Genomic DNA, 27,137 nt, shown 5'->3' with positions numbered 1-27,137 from the left:
GTGCAATCTGTCATGTAGAAAAATAATTAACAAATCCCTCCAGAACAACCATTCAATGGAATTTGTCTCTGAATATTCCAAGCACATAACTTTTAAGTGGCTTTATTCAAAGAGAATATTTTCATTGTTGTGTTCAGTGATCTGAGAAGCCTGAAACTGTGGTGTAAAATACAATTTTAAAACCTATTTTCTTATGAAATTGGGTTATTATCCTACAGCTTGAAGTCATACACATGCATATATGACCCCTCAGCAAATAGACTGGGCAATGAAACAGAAATTGGCACCTTTTTCTACAATGGTCTCCATGAAGTGAAGCAGTTAATATTTAATTAAGGCGTGGAAGTATTCAAGTGGAACATGGCTTCATGAGAAAGCACGATAATGAATTTGTATTCTGCCACACCTGTGTTCAGTGTGAGAATTAGGGTTAGACTCATTGTGGAGAGCTCAGGGGTTGTGTGTCTGAAGCCTCTAAAGTCAGAAGGACTCTTCTGTGTGACTGGGAATGCATGTGCTACATGATGAAGTATTCATAGGGGAGAAAGACAGGAGCCACTCTCATATGAATTCTTTCTTCTCCAGAAAACTTCATGTCAGCAAAAATTGTTGTTTTTTTTTTAATGTCACTTAAGGTTGGGACTTTTGCTGGAATAAATAAAATCCATGCAGGAGAGTCACCTGTGTCTGACTCAGAGCTGAATAGTAACATGTGATTTTTACCTTTCAGCTGAGTCAGACAGACACTAAAACTTCCCCACAGAAGCAGTATATACTTTCTCACAAACCCCTCAGAGGTTTATGAACCTGATCCACAGCTTATTGCAGTTGGGAAAATTCCTGATTTGAATCAGTTTCCAGTTGGACTGTACAAATCTTACTGATCTATTTTTATAACCTTTTCAAGAGGGAAAAAAAAAATCATCTTTTACGTATGGCCAAAACTTGAAGACTTAGTTTTTAAGCTGCTAAGATTCCAGTATTCCCTGGAATCAGGCAGCAGGTATTTTGTGCTTTGTGAAGATAAAGGCACAAGCTCCAGGGACCTGCCTGAAATTTATTGCAATTATTTAACCGAGGCATCAATTCTTAGTACCAGAACAGGGCACTCCCAGGCACTCCCAGGCAGGAGCTGTCAGAGTTGCCAGAAGTGTCTGGATGGCATCGTTTGTCAGCTGGCAGGGAAAGAGCCACCAAAATAAGGTGTTTCTAAGAGTGGCTCTTAAACAGTGATAGAAATGCCACATCTGACTCCAGTCTCTACTGCCCAGTGTAAAACAGGGGCAAGGGACTCTGTTTCTCCCCACAGCCATCCAGGGAAGCAGGAGGATTTGTGCTTGGTAGCAGCAGCCTGGAGAATTGTTTAAGGCTTTTAACCTCTCAGTCCCACAGCCACAAAGGACAGCAGGCATTCCCTGCCCACACCCAACCCCTGGGACCAGAGACTAAAAAGTCATGGTTAATGTCTTCCCTTATGATCTTCGGTGCTATTTTCACAGAATCACAGAATGAACTAGGTTGGAAAAGACCTTAAAGATCCTCTAGTCCAATCTATAACCTAACACCTCCTCATCAACCAAACCATGGCACTGAGTGCCATGTCCAGGCTTTTCTTAAACACCTCCAGGGTGCAGTCTCAGGCTTTGAGACAGGTTTCTTTTATTCTGTGAAAAAAAAAAAGGAGATTGGGACATGCTGGTATAAACTTTGCTATTGCCCTGAAACACTGATCTCACTGGAGTGTGTGGCAGTAGCCAATGGAGAGCTGTGCCTTCAGAATCTGGAAGAGAGAAGGATGCTGGGTGACAAGTCACTGTGAAACGGTGACACTGCCTTCTCAGCAGGATACTCAGTGTGTCTGGAGCTCCTCACTGCAGTGGCTGCACTGGCCCGTCTCCTGAGATCAGTTTATTTACAGATAAACCATTACTGATGCACAAAGTCAGGCTCTGGTCCATTGCTCTAGGTGAGTGGTAACCTCAGGATATAAAACCCTGTTGTGAAGAGGCTGGGAAAGAGTATCCAAGGTGAAAAGGGTTGGCAGGTCACACCTGAGCTGATGGGAGGTGGTAATGGTGAACCTGGATATCAGGGCTCTGGGTGACTTGGTGGCCTCTCTCGGCTGACAAGCCAAGGAGGAGCTGGATGCACCTTCAGAGATCCAGAGGAGATGAGATCTGGGCTCCTCTCTTGCTGCAGTGGAGGCACCAGACCCCAGAAATGCTGCAGTGCACCATGCTGGAAGGCTCAGGTTCCTCCTTGGAGCTGGGGCCCATGTCATTCAAGTATTGCTTGTTTTGAGCAGAGGTCAGGATTGAAGCCATGGACAATGAATGAAATCGGATTTTTGCAAAGAAGGAGTGCCTTAACAGGCAGTAAACATTTCTGGTCTTACTTGCAGTCATTAAAAGGCTTTATTAAATTTTGTGTCTGTTCTGTTTGCCACTTAGCCATTTCTTTTCATTCTGAAGAATTATAACTAAGAATGCATTTGTCTTTTCTAATACGGTCAGGACATAATAAATTTGTGAAGGAACTGAGTTATCTTTCCCCCTCATAGGCAAAATTTTCCTGTTGTTTAACAAAATGTTGTTTTGTATTCCATGACATCGATCTTTATGGCTGTGAATACCAAGGCTCAACATTAAGCAACTTGTTTGTAAAAAAAATAGACATGCAGTAACAATTAAAGAATTTTCAATGCACTTCCCCACTCGAGTCCATACCCTCTCCTCCCACTTACTGATCCTTCTACTGCACTGTGCAGTTATTTGTGTCTTCAGAAGGAGCAAACTGAGCTCTTCAGTGAAAGGGTGCAGAATTTCCTGAGTTGTGCCTTGTAGAAGCTGGCATCTGTTGTTCTACAGAACTGGATCTGCTGCACTGCTCCAAGCATTTGTCAGCCCCGGAGCGGAGGATGGCAGCTCCCAGCACCTGAACGAGGAGGAGACTGTGACACAAAGTTTTCCACTACAGAGAAATTACTGCATCCATCACCATCCTTTCAGCCCAGTTAATACAGTTGTATTAGTGCTGTGCTCCACTTCACACACAGCTCCCAGAACAGCTCCTTTTTAGAGTTTGAGTCTTCAAAGTGTTACATTTCAAAGTACATTTTGCTCAGTACCAAGAATAATCAGTCCTCTGGGATGAAGCAGATCACAAAGCCTGAAATGGATCTGGAGTACTTTGGGAGGAAGAATCTTTTGGGAAGGGTATTGGACAGATCCACAATCTGGCAGCAGTGCAGAGGCTTTGAGAGCAGTACAAAGTCTTTCCGTTTGGTTCCTGCTCCTCAGGTGTGGGGCAAAGGTTCAGGCTTCTCCTGGACCATCCTTGCTTGATGAATATTTGCCATATAACACAACTTATTAGTCTAAGCCATTTGGTTTGGTTTTTTTTTCCTCCAGATAGTGCTGCTCTTCGTGTGCCCTGCACAGGCTGGGTTTAGATTCACTCCCAAGGAAATGGGATTTTTTATCTTTTGGAACTAGCAGTGAGCTGAAATATCATTGATTTCCACATTGTTAATAGTAGGCAGCTGTTTGTGGTGACAGCTGGAGAAAGAGTTATCGAAAGATCAAAAGGCTGAGTTTTCGGAGGTAATATGTTGTTAGAGCAAGCATGACCTGGTGTGATAGATTTAGATTTATTTTAGAAAAGGTTTTCTTATTCTGTGCTCAGTTCTGGAAATATTTCAAGTGAAATCGAATGCATAACTTGCAGTTGGAGCAGGCATCTTAAATGGCAGCATCTTAAAAGTCATATCCAGGGGCAAGATTTCTAAGTGACCAAGCCCATCATGAAAAGTAGCAAGTGCCCTTAGCTGTGAAGTTTGTCATGGTCTTGAGCTGTAAATCCCTCAAAATGAGTACTTGGACAGCTGGCAGATTGTACCAGCATTAAATAGTGTTCCCCAGACTGTGGTTGGCAAAGGAAGAACTGTAGGAACAGCACTCCCTGTAGTGGTACTGGTAGATGTGATGTTTTCAATTAAAAGTTTGGTAAGTGCCCCTGGTGCAGAACATTTGGTTGCATAGTCTGTTATTCCAAAATACTTGAATGCCATTGCCAGAAACGGCCTCCAACTCGAGGAGCTGCTCTTGAAAGTGCCTGAGAAAGTGTTTGTTGCTCTATAAACCAGATGAGTGCCAGTGTTAGGAGCTGTGTGAATAGCCTGACCTTGGCTGGTTTGTCACTTCTTCCATTTCAGCTGGATGCTGAGAAGGCCAAGCTGAAGCTGGAGAGATGGGGTCCCCGAGATGCTGGCAGTGGGGGTGGAAGGAGCGAGGACATGGAGTCAAGTGGAGACTGTGATGATGAGGATGGCTGCCAGGGATCCGGGGACAGGATGCACACAGCAGGTAAACACAGCTTCTGCAGGCTCTGAGAGAGCTTAGAAATTTATGTGTCACAATTAGGTGGACAAAGCTAAGACTTACACTGCTTGAATTGCTGTCAAAATCCTACTAAATTCAAAGGATTTGAATCTTAATCTGCAAAGAGTTGCAGTAAAAATAGAATGATACAGACAGCAACCAATATAATTTAACACTTGGCATGCAGATAAAAGACTTAAATGTAGAGTGAATAATGTCTGCAATGAAATCTGGATCACAGGAATGCTGAAGAGCCTGCCCACATAATGTAGCCTCTTCAGATATATAGAAAATTGATAACCTTATAGAGTATGCTAAGTGTTAACATGAACATTTATTTATTGCAAAATGATACTGAAGGATGATCCAGAGTTGGCTCAATGTATATATTCTTGAAAAAAACCATAAGAATTATTGTGAAGTTTTTCCCTAATGGTGAGCTGGTGGTTAAATGAAATTTCTTGATAGTCTCAGATATTGCATTCAGCAATATTTATTCATTAAATTACTTGGATACTATGTATCAAGTGTAGAATCAACTTCAGAATCTAACAGCTTCCACCAACATGCTGGCAATATAATATGTGGTTAAATCCTTTCAGTAACTTCATAAGAAGTAAGATGTTTCTAAATACTTGATATTATTGGTTTGCCTCATCTCTAAATTCTGATACATTTTACCTCACCAAGATGTAAGTGGTTTAATTTACTGTAGTGTAAATGTAACATGGATTGGATGTGTAAATACATGAAATACAGGTAAAAGAGTGCTGAAGACAATGCTCATTGAGATAGCTGGAGCTCAGGTAGGTTTTAAACTGCTGCTGGGTCCTGCTGAGATGAACAAATACCTTTTCCTCATTCCTTGCCACTGACTGGAGAGGGGAAAGAGGTGTCTCATATTCAGGTAAGATTTGCAAACATGCTGTGATAAAACTGTGGTCAAGACTTCAGCTGTCCATATTGTGAATATTTGTTGAGGAAAACCAAGCTTAAAGATGTTCTTTGGAATGTGTGCAAAGTGTTACAGGTAATTTCAGTACCACCTTATAAACACTTGAATTCTAGTTTGCATTGATGGCCCATATGACCAGGGTATCATCACACAGGGACGCTGTTTTTAAAAATCCTTAAGTAATTACAACTGACAGATCAAGCAGGGGTTTTCACCATCTACTCACCAATATTTTTGAACAAAGGAACTTGGATACAATGTTATTTTAGAGCTCTTTGCTTAACTATTTAATTGTTTACTCTATTTCATCCATAAGCAAAGAAAAGACTTGTAGAGGTTTTAGACCCTGGGGATTTAGGAAGGTAAATACTGTCATAAGATTTCCTCTCTGTGTGGAGTAATAGAAACAAAAGCCAGGTGCTTGTTCAATGAACAATCAAACTATTAATGCACATTTGGGGAGGATGTGTATCCGTGCTTCCCTGGACAATGGCAGAGTTCAAAAATAAAAACTTGAATGCTCTGAAGACTTGACTTTAGGCTGGCATTAATAATGGAAAGCTACTTAATGTCACTTTTTCTTCTTTTTCTGCAGTCTGTTTAATTAAAATATTTTATGCTGATATCATCCTGGATTTAAAAGAATTATATTTATATAACTGGCTGTTTCAGAATTTAGCAGGGTGTATATCCAATTAAAAAGGTAGTTACAATAAATTTTAGAAAATGGTATTGATTCATAACAGAAGAATAAGTATTTCATTGTGTGACAGTAGTAATGCTCTAGCATAATTAGCTTTAAAATATTGTACTATATACAAGCCACTAGCCGTAAATCTTTTTTCCATATCTGGATACAATTAAGAGATAAAATGCAGTAATCTCATTATGGAGCTGCTTTGCTTTAATAGAATGTTAAAGAAAAACAAACATGAGATTAGTTGAATTTCCCCTTGCTGCATGTCTGTGAGATGATGTTGGCAGTTGTACAGCCTGTGAGCTTGTATTTCCTAAGCTTAAAACCCATCCAGTCCATCTACTTACTGTTTTGTGGAAGTGGAATATGACAACATTGCCTGTTCCCTGCTTGCCTGGAAATTGAGTGGTGAATTGGCTCTAAAGCTAAATCCCAAATGGAGCCCTGATTTGAAGGGTGGTGAAGTCAGTGGGAATGTCCCTTACAGGTGTGGGGGAGACCCAAATGAGAGCTGTGAAACACCACCAACCTCTTCAGGGCATGTTGGAGCGTGGAGTCACACAGCAGAACTAAAGGAATTAAAAAGAAATAAAAGCCTTTCCAAGCACAGACTTTTTGGCATAGCAGTCATGCTTTTAACAACAGGCCCATGAAAAACAGAGGAAAATATGTCAATGTCCTCTAAATTGCAGAATTGAGAATGTAGTAAATATGTTCTACATCTGTCATTTATTCAAAACTATATGAAAGTTGTATTTACTGCTCTATGTGTTGAGAGCATTGCAAAAGACTGAGACTGCTTTTAGTTTTCAAAAACCTACTGAACTCATTTCTTTCCACCTCCTGGAGAAAAAAATAAAAAAATCTGTACCGATAAATGGCCAAGAATTTCATCAATATATGGGTTACCATCTTGAAAGATTTCTGTTCACAGCTATTCGTAAAGATCTCCCCAGACAGGATCCACTGCTGATTCCTCATGTTGCTTTTCCAAGCTGCTAGCAGAGGGCTGGGCTCCTGGGTTTTAGATGTCAGCATGTCCTGAGTGGGTGAGCACAGAAGTGATTCTGTGTGTATGTTCCAGCCAGGTCATTGCAACACCCTTTTCCCTCTTTTGGTTTTTTTTTTTTTAATTCCCTTTTGCTTGCGGTTTTCTGTCTCAGTAGTTCAGCTCGTCCTGCAGTGGATAGTACAGTCCTGTTCTTTTTTTTGTCACCTTCTGGCCTTTGAGACTCACACCTGCATATCAATTAATCATTTTATTTTATGTCTATAATTAAGGTCCATGGCCATCTACAAGCTAGTGCTGGGAATTTATTTATCTTTGTTGCAAATAAGTCTTTGCTTGACCCATTCATTGTTACCTGAAAAGATCAACGTTTCTTTAATGATAATGGGCTTAATTACCTATTCTGTATCATGTGTGTTTATCCAAGTGATTTTTATATGAACAAGATAAATTCTCAGGAAACCAAAAATTATGGATGGTAGGGGATGCTTTATAATGTCCTATTCTCACAGGCCTTACCAATTATCCTGAGGATCTCTTCCTGGGGAAGGCTGTGGGAACAGCAGTTTCTCAAGCAGGCCCATGTGTTATTTGTTGGCAAGCACCAACTTCTTAATGACAACATCTGTGAATCATCTTTGAACAAAGCTTTGTTAGGAGAGATTTAAGAAGAGGAAAGCCAGCCATATAAATCTTGAGCGTGGATGGGGAAGTTGCTCTGTGGTTTGCCCTGCTGTAGTCCTGCAGGTTTCTAGGCAGAAGGGTAAAGCAGCATCTTAGGCTGAGCCTTGCTCACAGAACCAGTGTCTTAGATGGATCTGATCACAATGTGAGTCCACTGGTTTTAAGTCCTTGTTCTTTAGCCCTTACATGAAGGTCCTGGTGCTGGAGAGGAGCAGGGGATTGTTGCTCAGTGCCCTGCAGGATTGAGGGAGAGCAATGAGTGTCACTGCTCATGAAAAGAGAGCAGCAAGATTCACACTGGGTCCTGCCTCTGCTGCCTCCTTTTCAGAGGAGAAAAACACTTGGTGAAAAGTGAAGGAAGTTTGTGCAAGGAGTTCCAATTCCCAGCTCTGTGTTGTGATGAGTCCCCCCCAAGCAATGACAACCAACATTAGGTGTCAGTTCAGGGAAATCACTCCTAAACAAAGGTGGAGGAAATGTTTAGGCTACAGGCAGGCTTAAAACCTGTGTTCAGTGCAAGGCCAAAGCTGGCTGTGTGGGAGCTGTCGAGCCCTGTGGTGGAGAAGGTTGTGCTGACACCACTCTGGGCATGAGTCCATGAGCACACCTGCATGCAGGAGAATCCCAGATATTCCTGTATCTCTGCATCTGATGTTTCACACAGCCAGTGCAAGACAGGAGTTAATCCAAGCTTCTGTCTTGAGGAGCCTGACTCAACATCGTGCAAAGTCCCAGGGAATGGAGCTCGTGCTGGATTGCAGCTCTCCTCTGGCTGGCAGGGCAAGCAAACAGCACAGGTGGAGGAAAATACAGTTTAGTCCATCCTTGGGCCCTCCTTCACTGAACAGACTAGACAACCCCAAATGTCTGGTGAGCTTGAACTTCAGTCTTTACACCAGATTCTCCTCTCTGAGGTTAGAGTCTATATATGGCTCCAAAAGCTGATGTGGGACAGGTGTTAACCCCATTCCTTCTGACCTGCCGTGAAACTTGAGATGGTTGGGAAATGGAAATGTGGAGGTTTCCTTTCTCCTGGCTTGCTGCCTTGTTCCACACAGAGACAGGCTTCTGCTGTGCCCGTGCCCAAAGCAGTGGGCATCCAGGGAATAACAAGTGCCTGACCAGTGCTGGCCCTCAGGCACAGCAGATTTTATACAATGCTTTCAGTCGTGTCTGTCAGTGCAGACATTCAATAAACACACATCCTGGACATCCCAGCCAGACTTTGACCATGACTGTGGGTTAAATGTGTTTTATTACTGTGACTTTTGCCAAATGCTTACCTAATCCCAGTAACAATTTTCTTCTGTACTTCTTCCTAATTCCTTCATGAAGCTCCCTCCCTTGAACAAGAACTTCCAGATTTTGGACATCCCAGTTGGGCATCCTGCCTTATTGTCAGAGATTATTGCCTGAGTGGGAATCTGTGACGAATCTACTTGGAACATTCAGATGACATGATTCCAACTCTTGGCTTTCTTCTTGGCTGTGTAGACAATCACCATTTCTCTGCTTATCTTCCAGAGTATCCTGGTTGTAGATTTCTTATTTAGGGCTTGTGAGAAGGATGCATTTTTGCCCAGTATGCCTTCGCGAGTGCAGACGAGTAAATTTTCTTTTTTCTTACTGTCTTCTGTCTGATCTGTATCTGCATTCAACAGCAATGGAAAGTTAATGTGTTTCTCTGACTGCTTATGAATGTTTTCATTATCAGTTTTTTCCTTTTGAATATAAAGATTCTTTAATGCTTTATTATGTTATCATTCTCCCAGCTTGTCTGTCTTTTCTTGGCATCACTATTACTGTATGACCTGTCATTCTAATCATACTTCATTTCCATTCACCTTGTCACAGGATGCACTTACACTTGTATTTATCCAAATATGCGGTTGTACAGCTGCTGATTTTGTAATTATTAGTACAAAACATCAATATTCTGAGATCATAATATCTGCTGGCAGTCAGCCATGCTCATCAGCTTCTCATTGCCACATGTCCTCGCAGATGATCCTGGCTCACAGAAATGCTGCATTTTCAGTGTCTTCTGTCCTCCTGCCTAGAGAAACCTCTCCATCACACCTCCTCCCCATCCTGCTGCCTTGCAAAGCCATTTTTCTACATCCTCTGTTGCTCAAGACATTTTATCTCCAACTCTGTTCTTAGAGAGCCTATAAATTCTAGATTGCCCTCAGTGTAAATGCCTCATTCTGTCCTCAGAACAGCACAGTAACAGGTTAAACCCTTATAGAATTTGATATTTCAGGAGAGCCCCACCTTATGCTTGCTATTTGGGGTGGTAGAGAGACATGAGCCTCTGTCAAGAGGAGCAGAAGCAAACCCTGCCAGGGTCTTCAGCACGTGTCGGGGAGAGTGAGTGGTAGTTCCACAGCTGGCAAACTTCTGTCTGTGGCTTCTGATTTGGGATACAGTTTGGGAAGAGACATGGGAGCAGAGAAGACCAGAGAAACCTAAATAATCAAGATGAAAAGTACAGATTTTTGATTATTTATTTGAACTTGGGAAGGTCTGTTCTTGAGATGAGTTACTTTGCTGTCACAGTGGTGTCCCACCTTTCCCTCCTGGGTACACTTGGCTGAGAGCTTCTCTGGTGACAGTGGCACTCCCTGCAGGCTCTGCCCTGTGCAGCTGGGATCAGAGGGCAGCTCAGAGGGGCTTCAGAGAAGGGAAGAGAGTGTTGCAAGAGGAGAGGAGAAGAGAGGGGGGGAAAAAAGAGAGAGAATGAGGTTTCCTTATCTCTGTGCCTGGGTATTTTTTTTTATAATCTGCCAATAAAGAATAAGGTATTTTTTTGTCATTTAGTGTTCTTCATTACACAGCATAATTTTAACTGGAATGAACAGAAGAAGAATCTTAGAATCATTCCTCAACCTTCCTCAGCCTCAGCATTTACATGACAGTTTGAGGTGTAAATGAATGGGATTTCAGTTCCTTCAGATTCTCAGTCCTAGACCTGAGGTGAGAGTTCCCAGCAACACCAGGGTTCCTGCTTAGATCCATTCAAGACAGGAGATTTTGCCAAGCTGTAGAAATGACTTTCAGCAAGACCAGATAAACATGTCCCCTGCAGGAATTTCTCCTAATGCTGATCAGAGCAGTAGCTAGAGGAATAACAGACCTCTGTGACTCTCTGAACAGCTTTGGTGCTATCTCTGGTGCCTTCAAAGAGGCAAAATGGTAATTGGGAAATGCAATTTTACCATTTCCCCAAAGAAATGTAAATTACAGCACATTTCTGATCATCTTAGCACCATTTAGATAAAATTAAAAAGTAAAGCATTTTAGTTGCTTAGGTACCCTAAGTCTTCCAATGCATGTTCTGCACGAGGAAATTAAACATTGGAGAAATCAAGATAAAGACATTTGGGGCTTAAGTGTTTGCAGTAGTTCTGTATAGGCAGCCATCATGGACTGCACTGGAGATCACTGAAGGGTAACGCACTTTTACCAACTTCCTATTAAAAATATTACCAGTAATCTCTGTCCCTTGAACAGATTTATTACAGCATAACAATTTTCACTGGCCTTGTCAGCAGTATTTTATCTGGTTACTTTCCACAGGAGTAATTCTACATGTACATCTGTTTCTGGGATGGGTTTTGAAAACAGTCCTAAACTGAAAACTCATTGGTGTAATTTTCCAGTGAGTTCCCACTCATTAGCATTTCTCACAGGTATTTATAAAACAAAAAAAAAAAAAAACTTCTTTTAAACAGAAGTGTCACAAAGCTGAATGGTCCCAAACAGGACCATAGTCAAACCACAAAGAGCTTGAACAAAAGAAGAAACTTGGTGATTGATGGCTAAAATATGAGGCAGACAGGTTTCTAAGAAAAATGGCATTGCTAAACAGATGAAGCAGAACATCTTGATTCAGGCTGAGAGCACTCTGCAGGTGGGTACTTGGACCCCACAGTCATGGTGCTTTTTCCTGAGAATGTCATTTCCAAGGAGCAGGCTGGCACCCAGAGTGCACAGGCCAAGCTAAAGGAAGAATAAAACCAGTCCTTCACACAGAGCTCTCATGAGATGTGTGGTTTAGATCCTTCTGACAAGGAATTCACCTGAGAGTTTGAATATCTTGGTGGTGTCACACAGTGATAGGATAAATGTGAAGGCTAAGGCAATCTGCCCCCAAAATGCCATAAAGCCAAAATTAATTAAGAGGAGTTAACAATGAAAGATCCTTCAAATTGCTCCAAAACAGATAACTCATATCATTTAATGGAATCTCCTTTTAAGTGCCATTAGATTGTAAGTGATTAAAACAATCCTGCAAGCCCAAGGCAAGTGCTCACCTGCCTGCTGGTTTTTGTGCCCCACAAGGGAAGAACATTTTCCTGGCCAGAGCTCTTTGTGCTGCACCCAGGACACCTCTGCCCCTCCCTCCTCACGTTTCTCCGAGGCAGGAGGATGCTAAAATCAAACCCTGGGCCTTGTTTCTTCCAAAGATAAATTCTGCTCACTTAATTACTGCAACCTTAAAGGCTGTAGGACGCCCTCTGTCATCTCTCATTGCACACAGGTGAAAGGCAGGTAGTGCAGCTGCTTGGCAGTAGAAATAGAACTGAAAGCTCTATTGAAAATGAAAATACAAATGAAAATACACTTTCTGTCTCTCCCTGCTGACACCTTCCTTTGTTTTATGATTCATAAGGAAAGCCTAAGCAGTCACTGTTCTTTTAGAGGAGGAAAAGAACTGCTCTGGTTTGTTCTCCCTCCCTCCTTCCCTGTCTTGAGCCAATGTTTCTTGGGAGTGTTTTGTCTTTGCTTTTGGGGAGAAGCTGCCTTGAGTACACCAGGTGCACATTTGGAGGTTTTCTATTCCTTGATTGTCCATTTTAAGGTAAAATAACACTCCATAAAAAGAGTTCTGTTGTGCCTGAAGCCAGCAGATATGCCATCAGAATGTCTCAGCTGAGAAATTTAGGATCAAAACAGTACCCTGAAAGTAAGCACAGTTTATTTTCACAGTAACAGAGAGCACAGCACAACTGCTCTGTACTCTAGACTCGATTTAGTACAAAAAGAACAGAACTTCAGGCTAAAGTATGTGACATATCAACAGGATCAAGAATTTATAGGGCTGGATCTGGCTGCCTTGAGATCAAGGTACTTTAAAATAACTTAAACCAGCTGATGATTTTGCATGTACTTAAATACTTTCCCTGAAAAGTGTCCAAAGATTAAGCACATTATTCCTCAGCAGGTGATTTTGCATCTGGTTTCTCCCACAGTGTCTCCTGTCTGCTGGTTTTTAGGAGTGTTTATTCCTGACCCTGAAAGCAGTCAAGTATTATTTCCCTGAAATCTCACTTTGGACAGGACAGTTGGGACCTTTCAGAGGCCTCTAGGGGTGGGTTGGGCTCTAACATCCTCCAGTAGCCCCAAACTCAGGAACCAGACTGAACTTGCAAAAGAGGAAACTGAGAAACCTTTTTAGGTTAATATGAGGTGCCAAAGTGTGGAGCCTGAATCTGCAGAAACAGGATGAAGTCCCTAAATGATGGATGACTGAGGGTCATCATCATAGTTCTCAGTGATGGAAAAGTCAGCTGGATACAAGGTCCTACAGCCCTTCTAACACTATTTTTAGTCTGGTTTCCTCTGTTTGCCTCCAGTAATTGCTCCTTGTGTTTGCTTGTATCAGAAGCTTTTATTTTTGCAAATTACATTCTATTCCTAGTTCTGCCTCCTAAATATCACAATCAGAAAATGTTTTCTTTCCTTTTGTTCCTGTCTGTTAGGATTTAGACAGATTGTCTAATGTTCTTTAGGCTGTCTTCTTTAATCTACCTATTGTGCTTGCTCCTCTCTGAATGCCTAATAGTTTGTCAAGCCAAATTTGAATTATTTCTGAAATAAAAAACCATAAAGAACCAACCAAACTTAGAATATGACAAAAAGGTATTTCTTTCTTTGAAAGAAACTTGCTTTGCTTTGTTGGTTTTTTTTTTTTATTTTTAAATCTCTTTACCTCTCAAGAGGTATCTTGTGTCACATTAGTTTGTTCATTTTCTAAATAAACAGTTCTGTCAAGTTTGCAGATTAGTCTTCATTTCAGCGATATTTGAGTCCATTTCCTGTTCTAATGCTTTCTGAAATGATGCATATTCTTGATCCAGGTGTGATTTGCACAAGCAAACCTCCCTTGCACCAGCATCCTGCCTGAGCAGCTCCATTGCCCAAAAAGGGTGAGACACATTGGTCTGGTGCCCTTGAGGAGAAGTGGAATTAGCATTTTGGAAGAGGTGAAAGCAGTAACTGGATATTCTGGGGAGTAAACTCCCAGCTTTTGAATCTGCAGACAGTACCATTTCTGTCACTGTGCAGATCATGAACTCCCACCTGAGGTCCAGATGAGGCAGGAATGTTTAACAGTGGTGAGGCAGGTAGCACACAAGGGAACAACTACTCTTTCAAAGTTCATTCAAGTTACTTGTAAAAGTCATTGGACATTCTCACCATCACAGCTTTAGCCCATTTACCATGGAATTGCTGCTGACAGCAGTTAATTCACAGAGATAAGCAGAACTGGGTCAGTGTGGGCATGAAAACCTCTTGGAATCACCAGGAAGTGGAAGGAGACTCTAAAATCAACTGATAAAGCTGTTACTTGCACAGAGAACCTTAGAAATTCTCAGCTTTCCAAACTATTTGCCATTCCTCTCCAATTTAAAGAGATTAAAGAGAATTTGCTACTGCAGCATTGCACCTGCCTAGTAATAAATAATCATCTGATATTTCTAGCCCAGAATTAAGACTGGTGACTCAGGCACGCTGCTGACCATTTAGTAGTGAAGTCCTAATAACCCAGTCTGGAGCAGCAGGGAAAGGAATAGCTTTCTGATGTGAAGTCAGACAAGTAATTTCCTATTTAAAATTTGATTAGATAAAATCTTCTGAACACGTGCTTGTAAAGCAACAGCCTGTTTAAATATGTATGGAGCTGCAGCACACGCAGGACACTGCTATGACAGCCAGCACAAAGAGCATTTGCAGTAACCTGAACATCGAGGGGCAAGCACAGAGCCCTGGGCTAAACTCCATCAGGATAAATCTCTTACACAATAGAAAAACAGTAGAGCTGATGGGGGAAAAGCAGTTTTCTTTTAAAAAATCCCCACACATTTGTTTCTCTATCGAAAAGATTTCATTTTGAAAAATGGAAACATTTGTTGTACATATGCAGTTGGAATAATGTTAATTTCAGGAGATATTTTTGTAGGTTTTGAACACAAAAGGGAAAATATTGATTCAAGCTGGAATATTTTTTCCCCCTGCAAATAACATATAGCTTTTATAAAAATAATAATGATAATGTATAGTAAGCTTGATGTTTTTAGACAGAATGTACTTCTTGATTTAAAGGCATTATATTCTAAAATTCACAAGAATATAAAGGCCAGAAAAAAACCAAGATGGGGGAGTTTGGCCTGATTATGACCCAGTAATTTCACTGGGGATTTTGCTTTTGACTTAATTGACTTAATCTTTTGGCAGAGATGCTGCCCACTCTGATCTGCAGCAATGAGCTTGGCCTGTGCCCAAGCACAGAAATTCCATTGGTACACATTGAACAACTGTGACAACTGTCTTTTTTAATATCTTGACTTATCTCATTTACAGTGGTTATGAGTGCATTTGAAACTCCACTATTGATAATAAAGTATCCTCTCAAAACTGGGATGCAGCCCCAAATTTGGGATACAGCTCCATTGCAAGTTCAAGCAGAGAATCCCATTACAATAGTTTAGTACAATTGCAGCCAAGCAGGAACATTTTATCACTCATCATAAAAAGTACTTGCAGTATAGTCCTGGGAATTGAAATATTCATATTATATTCATGCATTAAAAAAATACTATTTTTGAAAATGACCAGCTACTCATGTTCCCTGGAAGTAAGTTTTTCTCTTTCTCTCTTCACGGAGCTCTACATTTTTTTAATTAAAGCCATGGGAACATCCTTTTGTTGTTTTTATTGGGTCTGTGGTATGAGAAACATCCATGTGTTCCAGGCAGTCTGGTCGCTACCTGCTGCACTTGTGTTCATTCCATGGACCTTCAGGGATTTTTCTTGGAAATTCTTTGCCTTATCTGTACCTGCCAGGGTCTCTCCAACCACTGTCCTTGCCCTCCAAGGGAAGCACTGGAGTGTGGAACCAGCCAAGAGCTCCTTGGGTTTTGCTTTTCCAAAGCAGAAGAAAATCCCTGAGCATCAGCAGAGGCGCTGAGTCATGAGGCTGTGTCACATTCTGAGCCTCAGATCTGGAGGTTTTTCTTGTAGCTGCAGAGCAGTTCTGTGATTGGCACTATCACATGTGTTTACATGTCTTTCCCCTCAGACAGGGTGGAATATAGTGTTGCCCTGTAAGAAAGCCAGACAGCTTCTCAGCAACCTCACCTCCTGCCAAGCACTGGAGTGGCTCCCTAGAACAGAGGCTGGACAAGGTTAAGAGAATAAAGTGGGCATTTATTAAAAGCCTTCAACAGATACACCTTGGGCAGTCAGAAGCCTCAGAGGCTACACCCAAAATGGACAATGGTCACGAGTTTTTCAGACAGATACAAGTTTGGTTTATTTACATAGCAGGGGTTAATCCTACAATGACAGCTTCAGGTAATGAAGTCACTTACCCCAGTTTGCTCCCCCCAATTCACTTTTGTTTATACTTTTCAGAACCTGAGGCACCTCTAGGGTGTCCTTGAGTCCCAGGCCCAGAGGGATTGTTTTGTCTGACCCAAGTGTGAAGACAGTAACTAACACCCTGTATGGAGCTTGGAGTTACACACTAAAGCAGTGCAGGATTTGAAAAAGGCTAAAATCTTAAGGCATCACTTGCAGTCCAGTCATTGCCTCCACAGTTTCAGTGGCTGCACATGGAGGAGCTCCCTCCTCTCTCTCTCCAACCCACAGCCACTGGTGTGTGTGTTGTTCCTGTGGCCCCCTGAGTCTATGGGGTTGGGAATGCAGATTTTTCACGGAGCAGTGTTCCCTGCTCGGGTCCCTTGGTGCTGAGAGGGACTCCTGCACTGGTGAGCAGCATGTGAGATTCCCCTGAACACAGCATCCCCATGTGGTTCTGTCCTGCTCCACAGATTCTGCTGCATGTGCAGTCCTCCACACTTCAGTAGGAAGGTACTGGCTGTCTCCAAGCTGCCTTAAGCCTTGACATAAACTCCGCATGGATGTCATGAACTGAAAAGAGCTTTATCAAAAACCCCACTTTAATCACCTTCCACAGTCCTGACATGTTAACAGGTCCTTGTCAACTTGTCAGTAAATGAAAAAGATGTGTGACACTAATGGGGACACAGCAGTGGTTGGGTTATCACACCCAAATGCATCACTGGGAAATGCCCTGTGGGAGCCTCCCCATGAATCCAAGAAAAGCCCCAAATAATCAATGTCCATCCATGGGACTATAAACCCCCAATCCTTGTGAGTTCACCCAGCAGCTTGGGCACTGTCAGATGAACTTCTGCTTTAAAATCACTTTGCATCCTCTTTGTCGAGCACATTTGCATAATCTGTGTCACAACAAAAATTGGAAGTGTGTTGCATCAAAGAAGAAATTAATTTTTTAAACTGCAGATAAATCATAAACTTATTTTTGCAAACTATATGAAAACGCATTGCAAACTGTAAAGAAGTCTATTCAAAGGAGCAAAAACAGGACCACAGAAAATATTTTTCTGTCTGTATAAATACACTGAAACCTGTCAATCTGCAGAATACATCAGAAGGCCTTATAAGAAATAAGCAAATTATAAATTCCTAGAGTGCCAATTTTCTTCCACAGATTATGCAAACATTATGTGTTCTTCAAGTAAAGTTGCATTTTATTAAAAATGTAGCTCGTGATAAAATAGATGCAACACTTGAATAACGATTTAAAATTTATATTATTCTCACCTTATAAAATAATATTGAAAAGGTGAATTGTGCTAACACAAGTGTATTCATTATGCATGAAATCTCTGTTTAGTCTGTAAAGTGCAGAGCAGACAGATAGTGGCCATTTTCTGGTGCTGTAATTACTGTGTCACCATTTGTGAAGCATTTATGTGAAGTACAATGCTTCTGACTAACCATAGACAAACTCTCTGCATCTTGTTAAAAATCAAATCATTGCTTTCAAATCCTTTATGTTCTGCTGACACTGGAGTGCAATGTAATCCACCACTTATATTTTATAATCAAATACAATCCTTTTCTTCCATGAGCATTCTTTTTAGATGGATTTATGGATTATACACCTTAATAATGTAATTTTTTAAAAGGAGAAGACTTATAAAATAGAGATCCTTCTTTATTTGTTCCCTCATGTTACAAAGAAGGCTTGAACACTGGCACAGGTATGTCTTCACTTAAGGGCTCCTTCTCCTATTTTGCAGATATGTGATTTGGTTTTTGGTGCAGGTAACTTTCCTGTGTTTGCTGTGTTCCCCTGAAAGAGCCTTAAGGTTAAGTCTTTGCAACGATTCTTTTCCACACTGGTCACAGCTGCTGGGTAAATGCCAGCAAGTTTAGAAGGTAAATAGTCAAAAATCCTCCCCTGGTGAGCGTTCAGGTCCTCTGCTCTTTTCACTTCACCCACATCACACATCTCACTGATTCCTGGGATTTGGGACATGCTCATAAATTCCCTTCTGAGACAGAAGGATTTTCCATGCCAGTCTCTGGGACTCTTTATGTGCAGGGCCACACCACGCCCTGGCAGTGCCCATGGAGCTGGGTGGCCATGGCAGTCACAGCTGGCAGAGCCACAGCTGGCAGAGCCACAGCTGGCAGAGCTGCGTGGCTGTGGTAGAGCCACAGCTGGCAGGGTTGTGTGGCCATGGCAGAACCAGATATGGCAGAACCACACATGTGAGAGTCACACCTGTGAGAGTCACAGCTGGCAGAGCCACAGCTGGCAGAGCCACAGCTGGCAGAGCTGCGTGGCTATGGTAGAGCCACAGCTGGCAGGGTTGTGTGGCCATGGCAGAACCAGATATGGCAGAGCCACACATGTGAGAGTCACACCTGTGAGAGCCACACCTGGCAGAGCCACAGCTGGCAGAGCCACACATGTGAGAGTCACAGCTGGCAGAGCCACAGCTGGCAGAGCCACAGCTGGCAGAGCTGCGTGGCTATGGTAGAGCCACAGCTGGCAGGGTTGTGTGGCCATGGCAGAACCAGATATGGCAGAACCACACATGTGAGAGTCACACCTGTGAGAGCCACACCTGTGAGAGCCACACCTGGCAGAGCCACAGCTGGCACAGCTGTGTGGCCATGGCAGATCAGGCACTCTCTGCCTGCCTGGTCTCTCTGTCTGCCCCCCGCAGCATCAGCAGCTGTAATCTGTTTTCTCCTGGGGTCTGGTGCAAGTCACTCCTCACAAAAGCATCCTCGACAGGCTGCATTAACTCTGCTCTCTTAGAACGGGAGGCTTTTGTTCTTGGAAAGTGTTAAGATGTTATGAGCTTAAGGAGATTTGTCCTGAAAGGAATTTTGAGAAAATTGCCCAGCATTAATGCCTTAAAATGCCCATCATCAAAAGCACGACAGCTAAACTCCCAGGCAGTAGGTGGTAATGTAATAATTGATGCATTCCTGGGAAGCTCATACCTTTTTCTTGAAAATGCTGCATTAATACTTCTTTTTAAATTCTTCGTTGGGCTAAGGTGGTGCAAATGTGTTACTCTGTGCTAAGGAAAACTGGTTGTTACAGCATGTAGATAAATTTATTTTGATTATTGTCTAAAGTGAATAATTTTTAGGAAAAAAAATACACAAACATGATGAAGTTAAATGACTGCTGATGAATAATACCATGCACCAAGAGTGATGTTTGGCTTATTTTTAACGTATTTGTTAGAGTTGGAGACTTCAATAATATAATTTACCAAAGCAAAAGTATAATTTCAAAGTGGACAATGGGAAGCATTTTCCAGAAATCCAAATTGTGCCTGTAAATTAACAAAACTTCTACACGAGAATTGGTCAGATACTTTTAATTTGATTTAGCTGCTAAAGCAGCTGTCTGTACATTAAAGCAGCTGCGTGGTTGCACTCCTCTTTTTTTTTTTTTTTTTCCAGTTCAGTCTAATAGCTTGTCAAATAATGTTGGGAGTAAATCTCAGGAAGTGGTGAGATGCATGTGGTTAGGGCTTTCTTAGGGGCTTCACTTGAGACAGTTTCTTGAGGAAGAAAACTAATTGGATGTGCTGGCTGGAAGCAGATGTGTGAGCATGTGTGGATTAATGGCACTGAGCATGGTTCTATTTTGAATACTGGCTGAAAGGATCAAGGTTTAAGATCAGGGTGTGTGGAGATTTCTGTTTAATGAAATAAATCACCTTTGAGCTGACTGGAGTGAGAGTTCAGAGCAGCTCTCCAGAGTAGCTGGGGATACTGAACACCTATGGCATTTTTTAGGTCTCAAGGTGGTTCTGATTCCATGTGGAACACTCCCAAGCAGTGGCACAAAGGGTTTGTATTCCCTCCACTCCAGAGAAATGGGGAGCCCCTAACTCCATGATTCTTCCAAAATAACATTTCTGCTGTCAACTAGCAAGAATCCTGCAGAGCTCCTACAGTCGTTGTTTCCCCTAATGTCTCATGGAAATTGCTGAGAAATACCAATCATTAGGAAAAAAATATGCTTTCTCCTCTTTTTCAAAGACTCTTCCTCGAATTATCCCCTTTACTATAGCCAGTCATAAAATTCCAGACTGTTAGTATGCCAATATGTTAATACAGCTCCACAGGATCTGTCATCTTAGTTAGCATCACCTGCTTTTAGTGTTTCCATCTTTTGAATATGTATTAAAAATATCAGACAGATTTCCAATGCAGTGGTATATTAACAAAAAAAAAAAATTGCTGTATGTAATGAAGAACGTACATTGGTATTGTGTGGTCTATTAAAATAAAATTACCTTCAACTTTAAATAATATTTATTTTAAAATTTAAACAGGTCATCTTTGAAGATGAACAGGCATGGCCTCTTGCCAAAAGAACAATCAGATTTTCTGTTGCAGAATATATAGAAAATCATAACAAACTTAATTACCTGTACCACTGCTAAAGGCCCTTCATATCTTAGCACTCTTGAGATTTAGCAGATTGTATCACATATTCCTGATTAGCAGTTATGGCTGAGAAATGAAACATTCTGACTTACTGAAATTTTTGAAAAAGGTTCTGTTTTAAAGGTATCTGTGAACAGCCTCGATTTTAAAATATTAAAAAATACTTTACTGGAAGTGTTCAAATTTCAGTGCATTTTCTCAAACACCCTTAATTGTGCCATGTGAATAAATACCAGCGTAGTTTTCATTTTCTCAGATCTCATCTCTTCTGACCTCTCTAGAGGTCAATATCTCAGCCTGAGGATGTGGGGCTTTTTTATTACTATTATTTCTTTTTAGGTTTTTCTCACAGAAAACTTAGTACAATGATCCATTTCCACAACAGATAGCAAGAATCCATGCAGTATTCAAAATCTCTTCATTTTATCTGAAATTTCTGGGCACTCATGTCAGATGAGCGTGTCTGAAGATCTCAGGAGGCTCAAATGTGAATTTCTTTAAGGGACATGAGAGGAATGCCCGGGTGCTGGGCAGCTTGCCTTGGGAGGAAAAACCCTCGTGGCTGAGCCAAGGGAAGGAGCCAGGACAGCATTTGTTACAGAGTGCCAAGGCGTGGGGAGCAGCTGAACACTGCTTGTGGCTGTGAGCTGTGAACCCACATTTCGCTTTCTGTTCTTTATTAACATTCCCTTGGTATTGCTTATTGATAAAAAAAAATTAAATACTAATTTTCTGGTGCTATATCAGAAGCTGTCAATGCTTTTGGATTCAGATATTGGCATTTTTTTATAGGCAGAAAAAATGTATTCAGTGCATCACCAGAGCCCCTCTGCTGCTCACGCTGCTCTGCAGGTTGACAGAACCAGCTGGCCCTGCTCCTCATTTTCCCAGCCCCCTTTGGTGTCCCTCTCCAAGCTCCTGCTTTCCTGGGCTCTGCTGATGGCACGTGTTGCCTTTTCTCCAGCTGTGCCCAGACTGGTGCTCCATGGCTTGGCTTCCTTAAGCCTTCTTTCCTGGAAGTGCTGCAGCCTGATCACACCCTTTTGAGCACCCGAACTCCATTTCAGCCAAATTCTCTACTCATTCTTTGCAAGCTTTCAGTGCCTATCAGAAATGTCTTTCCAACATCCTCCAGACACCATCCTTTCCCTCACCTTGAGACACTCCAGTTTCTGCAGCCTGGAGCCCACAGAGGAAAGCCAGGCTTGCCAAGGCCAAATGTGGAGCACGGACAGCAGCAGCTGCTCAGGGCAGGAGCCCTGAACTCCTCTGGACTCTGGCTTGCCAGCAGGAGCAGTCCTCGGGGGATTCTCTGGGTCTGATAGAGATTTTGGCTGGGAGGAGAAATGAGCTCTCAGTAGTGTGGAGAGAGCACACGGTGCTGAGCTCACCAGCGTGCGGTGCCTGTGAGGGGCTCGTGGGCACAGCTGGAGCAGTGCTGGGGCTTTGCCTTCCAGAGCTCTGACCCACAGAAAAGCTACTGCAAATACTTCCATCTCTCTGCTTCAGAGTCAGGGATATTTGTGGGCCTAATTTCAGTTGATTTCTTGGCTCCAGAGCAGATAAGAGCAAGCTCTGTTCCCTCTGAGTTTTCTCTTGCACCACGCCATGCTTCTATAGCATTCCCTTCTGTTGCAGTGAGGATCACAAGGGATTTTCCTCACTGCCTGCCCATGTAGCTCCCTGCTCTGCAGAGCTCATGTGCCAATGGCTGGCTCTCCTGCCACTGACTCTGAGCTGAAGTTAGAGGTGACAGACAGGGAGATGTTTTTTGATTTTTTTTTTTGTTGTTGACTGATAATTCTAAGGCAAGTCCTACAGTCAGTCTGCTGCCCAGGGTGGTGTGGTATCTGGTGGTGTCACATCAGAAGTCGGATTATCCTTGCAAGTCACCTGCTTTTCTGGTCATATGGCATTCTGAGGAGACCCTCACTGAGCTGCAGCTCTGGCTCCAGTCTGGCTGGGTCAGGCCTTGCTGGTGCCCATGTGCTCACCCACCCTCAGTCCCTCTCAGAGTCTGCACCATGTGGGATCCCAGCTAATATCCTCCTTTTCCTTGTCTTCAGCATGTGTTTATCAGCTGCACTGATGTCTGTTTGCTTTCCCAGCTTCATGTTACAGGCTCAGATTACTCTTGTCTTTAAAAATCGACACTTGTTTAATTAAAAGTAACTTTCAAACTGTCACCACAGTGCCAGATGCAACAACTGGAATCATCCTGCCTCTCATTTCTTTTCTTCTCTCCTCCCTAAAATACCCAACACCAGTCAAGAAGAAATTGGCAATATTAAGCCTAAAAAATAATAAAAAAATAGCCAAAGAAAAGCAGCATTTACAGGTATGTCAGCCCCATAGAATGAGCTGCAATATATCAACCCATCTTAAAGAACTGAACCCAGAACTCATCCCTGCTTCATTTGCCATCATATTCGTAAGTGTCATATTTATTGCTCTGTATTATTTGAAGTTGTATTTTTAATGTTAAGGAAACGATCATAAAATGTATTGCAAAACTTAAACATCACTGTGAAAGTGAAAAATGGATTTTTCCATAAAACTATACTCTCTCCTGTGGAATTATGGCCCTAGTGGAAATGTACTCCCTTTCAGCCTGCTTCTCAGATAGTGTGCTAATATTCTACCTAGGTGTATTGTCTGCAGGCACTGGACACAATCCTCTGGGTGTGCAGAAATTAGATAAGGAATAATTCTTTAATTCTTTTGTATAATAGCATCCCTTGTGTAGTCTCCTGTGCAATACAGTAAAATTAATTCAGGTTCTCTCCATTGAGCTTATCTGCTGTCCCAGCATTAGAGTGTTCTCCAGCCTTTTACCTGGGCAACAACTGTTTTCTTACTTCATTCTGTTAATGTCCAGAATGGGTACTTTACAGGGCAGCTCTGATCCTGGAGTCAGCCTGGATCATCCTAAGTGTTTTTGCAGCAGGGGAGCTGCTGGATTAAGTTGAAGAATGAAAAATAAATGTGCCCCAAAGCAGGGTAACCTCTGCCTGGTTCAGTGGAGGGTGGTCATCCTGCCTGTGTCAGGGCATGTCCTGGAGCACTGCTCAAAGCTTGGACCCGTCCTTAGGAGAGCTCCTGTGCCTGACCTGGGCTGTTTACAGTGCTGCTAATGTGTAATTTCAATACCTTGTTACTCACGAGATGGTGTCTGTATCTTTTAAAATATGAATTACCATTTAGCCTTCTCATTGAGGGATTCATGCAGTTAAGGCCTGGTTGGAAAGAGGAGAACCTCTGCTGCTTATCTGGAGCTGAAGAGTTCATTGTCCAGTGCTGGAAATTTGATTCACCTTTCCCCTGTTTGCTGAAAATAACTTTAGGCCCTTGCTGGCATGGTTTGTACCAGAGAAGCCTTTAGCAATACAGTCTGTCTCTTGCTCTAAAAAGTTTAGAAGGCCAGAGCACAAATCAGTCCTGTGGGTTTCTACCCTTACCTTCCCTACATGTACTTTCTGCCCTCAGCCAGAGTTTGTTACAGACGTTGACATAATCACAGTTAGACCTGGAGTTGTGGACTGTTGTGCTTTTCCATCAGACATTACTGTTGGATGACTGTTTCTGGTGAATCTGTGTCTTCTAATGCTTCTCCCAGGCAGAACATGGGCCATTGGGCCATTTCCATATGTATTTCCTACTAAGGCATTCCAGTCTCTGTTTCCCATTGTGTATATCCACTGGCATAATGACAAATAATCCCAAAGCTGAGGGACTGTGTAGCCACATATTGAACAGTGAGGCAGCTCCTCTTCTGCTTTACTGTTCTCTTTTAACAAATACAGCTGCAGAACATCTGTGTCGTGGGCTTTCACATCTGTAGCAGAGTCTCAGGTTAACTTTTGGTATCTCGCATTCTGCCCTTACACTCCTTGGTCACTAGACTCTACTTAATAATCTCTTTTTCCACGCTTTGCAATATCCCACTTTCTTTAGGTGTTCAACTGGGATGATGTTTTTTTCCTTGGTGCTACCAGAGGTCTTCAAGTGACAGCAGACTGGGAGGTGTGTGCAGAGCCATGAACACCTCCCATGAGTCTTGTGTGTTAAATCCACGCTGCAAAGTGCAGTCCTGCTTCTTTGGAATTGTCAGTGATGAGGAAATACAATATTTAGAGCTTTGTGGAGGAGAGAATTGCTTAGGTCCCTCTAATAGGAAAAACCACTGGGAATGTGGAGCCTGGGGAAGGGCACTCATTTTGGTAATATCTAAATGAGTTGTTACAGCTTTCATTGCACTGATGTTTTCTAACAATAGTTGTCCTGAAATGTTAAGATGGAAGGTTATTTTTAACTGAGTGTGTTTGACTGGGGTGGGTTTTAAGGCAAAAAGCTCACAAAGTGCTTGTGGCCAGTGTTGCCATTTCATAAGTGGAGTGTCACTTAGTGTCACTGAGCCCCAGTTCTACTCTCCATCTCCTGTGGCAGATTCTTTCATCACAGTGGATTTCTGTGGAGATGTACCTTGCTCTTGCAGGGCTTCCCATCAATCTAACACTTCTCTGGTGGAAGCTGAAGATGAGGTGAGTGCTGCAGAGAGCCATATAGACCTTGTATAGCTGACAGTAAACAACGACAGCCTGTGTTCTCAAGCACTTCAAACCAGCAGATATTGTCAATCTTTTCTCCCTTCTGTCTGAAATTTCCTTTGATTCATGTGTGCTCCAGATACTTGGTGTAAAATACCCTGTCTGGTGCAGCTTTAGGAGAATGTCACAGCCTTATCTCTTTCTGACTGCTCAAAGCTCAAGAAGAGGGAGCATTTTGGCAGCCCAGCTCTCACAGGCTGCAGTGAGTGGGTGACAGTGGCCTCGTGGCTGTGGGTAGGCAGTGTCAGTGTTCCACAGAAGGTTTGTGACCCAGGAAGAGCTCTGGAACTCTGAGTGCACCACAAAAGGTGAAGGGTGTCTCACTTCCCCAGTGGATCTGCACTTGTGTACTGGATGGCCACAAGTCCTCTTCTAATATTCATGGCATTTCCTTCCAAACAAACACATTTTGTAGTACTTGGATAGTGATCTCTAGCCCACCTACTTACATGGTATCAATTACAGCTCTTTTGGAGCCCCTTAGGCTTTCATCTTTTTTTTCCCTCATTATGCCCCCAAGACTTGTTTTCTTAATTTTACAGCTGTAGAACTGGCATAGGGAGCCAAGGGGAAATAGGCCAGTTATTCCACTGAGTTATGTTTTGTATTGGTTTTCAGTGAGACTCTTTAAAATATAATTAAAAGCTTTATTGTTCCTTGATTAATATGCTGCTCTGTTTCCAGTATAATGCCACATTATCCATAGTGCTCCTTAGCTATTTTCCAAATATTTCTATGCTGTGTTTATTTTGGCAACTTCTTCCAGATGTTGACTCTATGAAATCTTTCCAACTTTTTAAAAGCTGCATTGCTTTTCTGTCTAGAAGATGCATCCATGGCAGGGTATTGTGACATGAGGAATTGCGCTTGCACCTGGGAGACATGGCCTCTGCCCCTGGTGTGCCTGGATGAAGGGATGGGGAGCAGGAAGGGGGTCAGAGCAGAGTTTAGATTTGTGCTGCCAACAGGGCCAGGATCTCCTGATCGTGTGCTTCTGGTCACTGAAAGGCTTTCCTGAGGGGAGGGCACGGAAGGGAAGGTGATAAAGGGGGCAAGATGCCCAACTGCACCCACTTCAGAGTCTGATGGGTGATGAGGACTGAAACAAGCTGGGAAGGTGACTCAGGGATTTAAGTGTGTGTTTTAGTCCTGGGCAGCTCCAGGTGAAGAGGAGCCTCTGTGAGGGTAACATGGGGTGTGAAACAGCCTGCTGTGCCCACTTCTACATGGTATTCCTGGAGTTACAGGTTTTAGAAATCCAAAACAGCAGCAGGACTGTATAGTGTTTGCATTGCTGCGTGAATCCATGTGCTTTAGTTTGAGTTCTACACAATAAACTTCCAAGGGAATGCACAGTTAAGCCAAGTTTTTGAGTGAAGTTCATTGGCAGCACTCACATAGCCAGATACAAATCTGGCCCAGAGCTTGGAGTTCAAGGTATGTATCAGATGTATGACTCCATGCTTCTGAAGCTTTTGGGGAAACAACTGCTTTGTGTTGGGTTCTGTGGCTTACATAATCTTGTTCAGTGTTCTGTGTGCCAGCTGCATGTCAGGAGTTGGAGCCTCATTTGTTCTGGGTGAAGGATGGTTTACCCCTGGAAAAGGGAAGGGACAAACAAGCAGCAACTTTACTTCTGTAGAATTTTTATTCTCTCTCTCTCCTCTCTCTCTCTTCTCTCTCCATAGACCTTTTGCTCTGA

At 42.4% G+C, this 27,137-nt stretch overlaps 1 protein-coding gene across 1 annotated transcript in view; it reads left to right on the top strand.

Moving 5' to 3' along the window:
- LOC134047740 (glypican-5-like) overlaps nucleotides 1–27,137 on the top strand; it is a 330,546-nt gene that overhangs the window by 239,265 nt on the left and 64,144 nt on the right. The window contains exon 8 of the mRNA XM_062499109.1: nucleotides 4,214–4,364. Within this exon, the coding sequence (XP_062355093.1) occupies nucleotides 4,214–4,364 (151 nt within the window). The remainder of the gene's footprint in view (nucleotides 1–4,213; nucleotides 4,365–27,137) is intronic.

The sequence above is a fragment of the Cinclus cinclus genome, chromosome 10 (genome assembly GCF_963662255.1).
Source record: "Cinclus cinclus chromosome 10, bCinCin1.1, whole genome shotgun sequence".
NCBI classification, from domain to species: domain Eukaryota; kingdom Metazoa; phylum Chordata; class Aves; order Passeriformes; family Cinclidae; genus Cinclus; species Cinclus cinclus.
The sequence above is the reverse complement of the archived record's forward strand: the minus strand, read 5'-3'. Positions and strand labels throughout refer to the sequence as shown.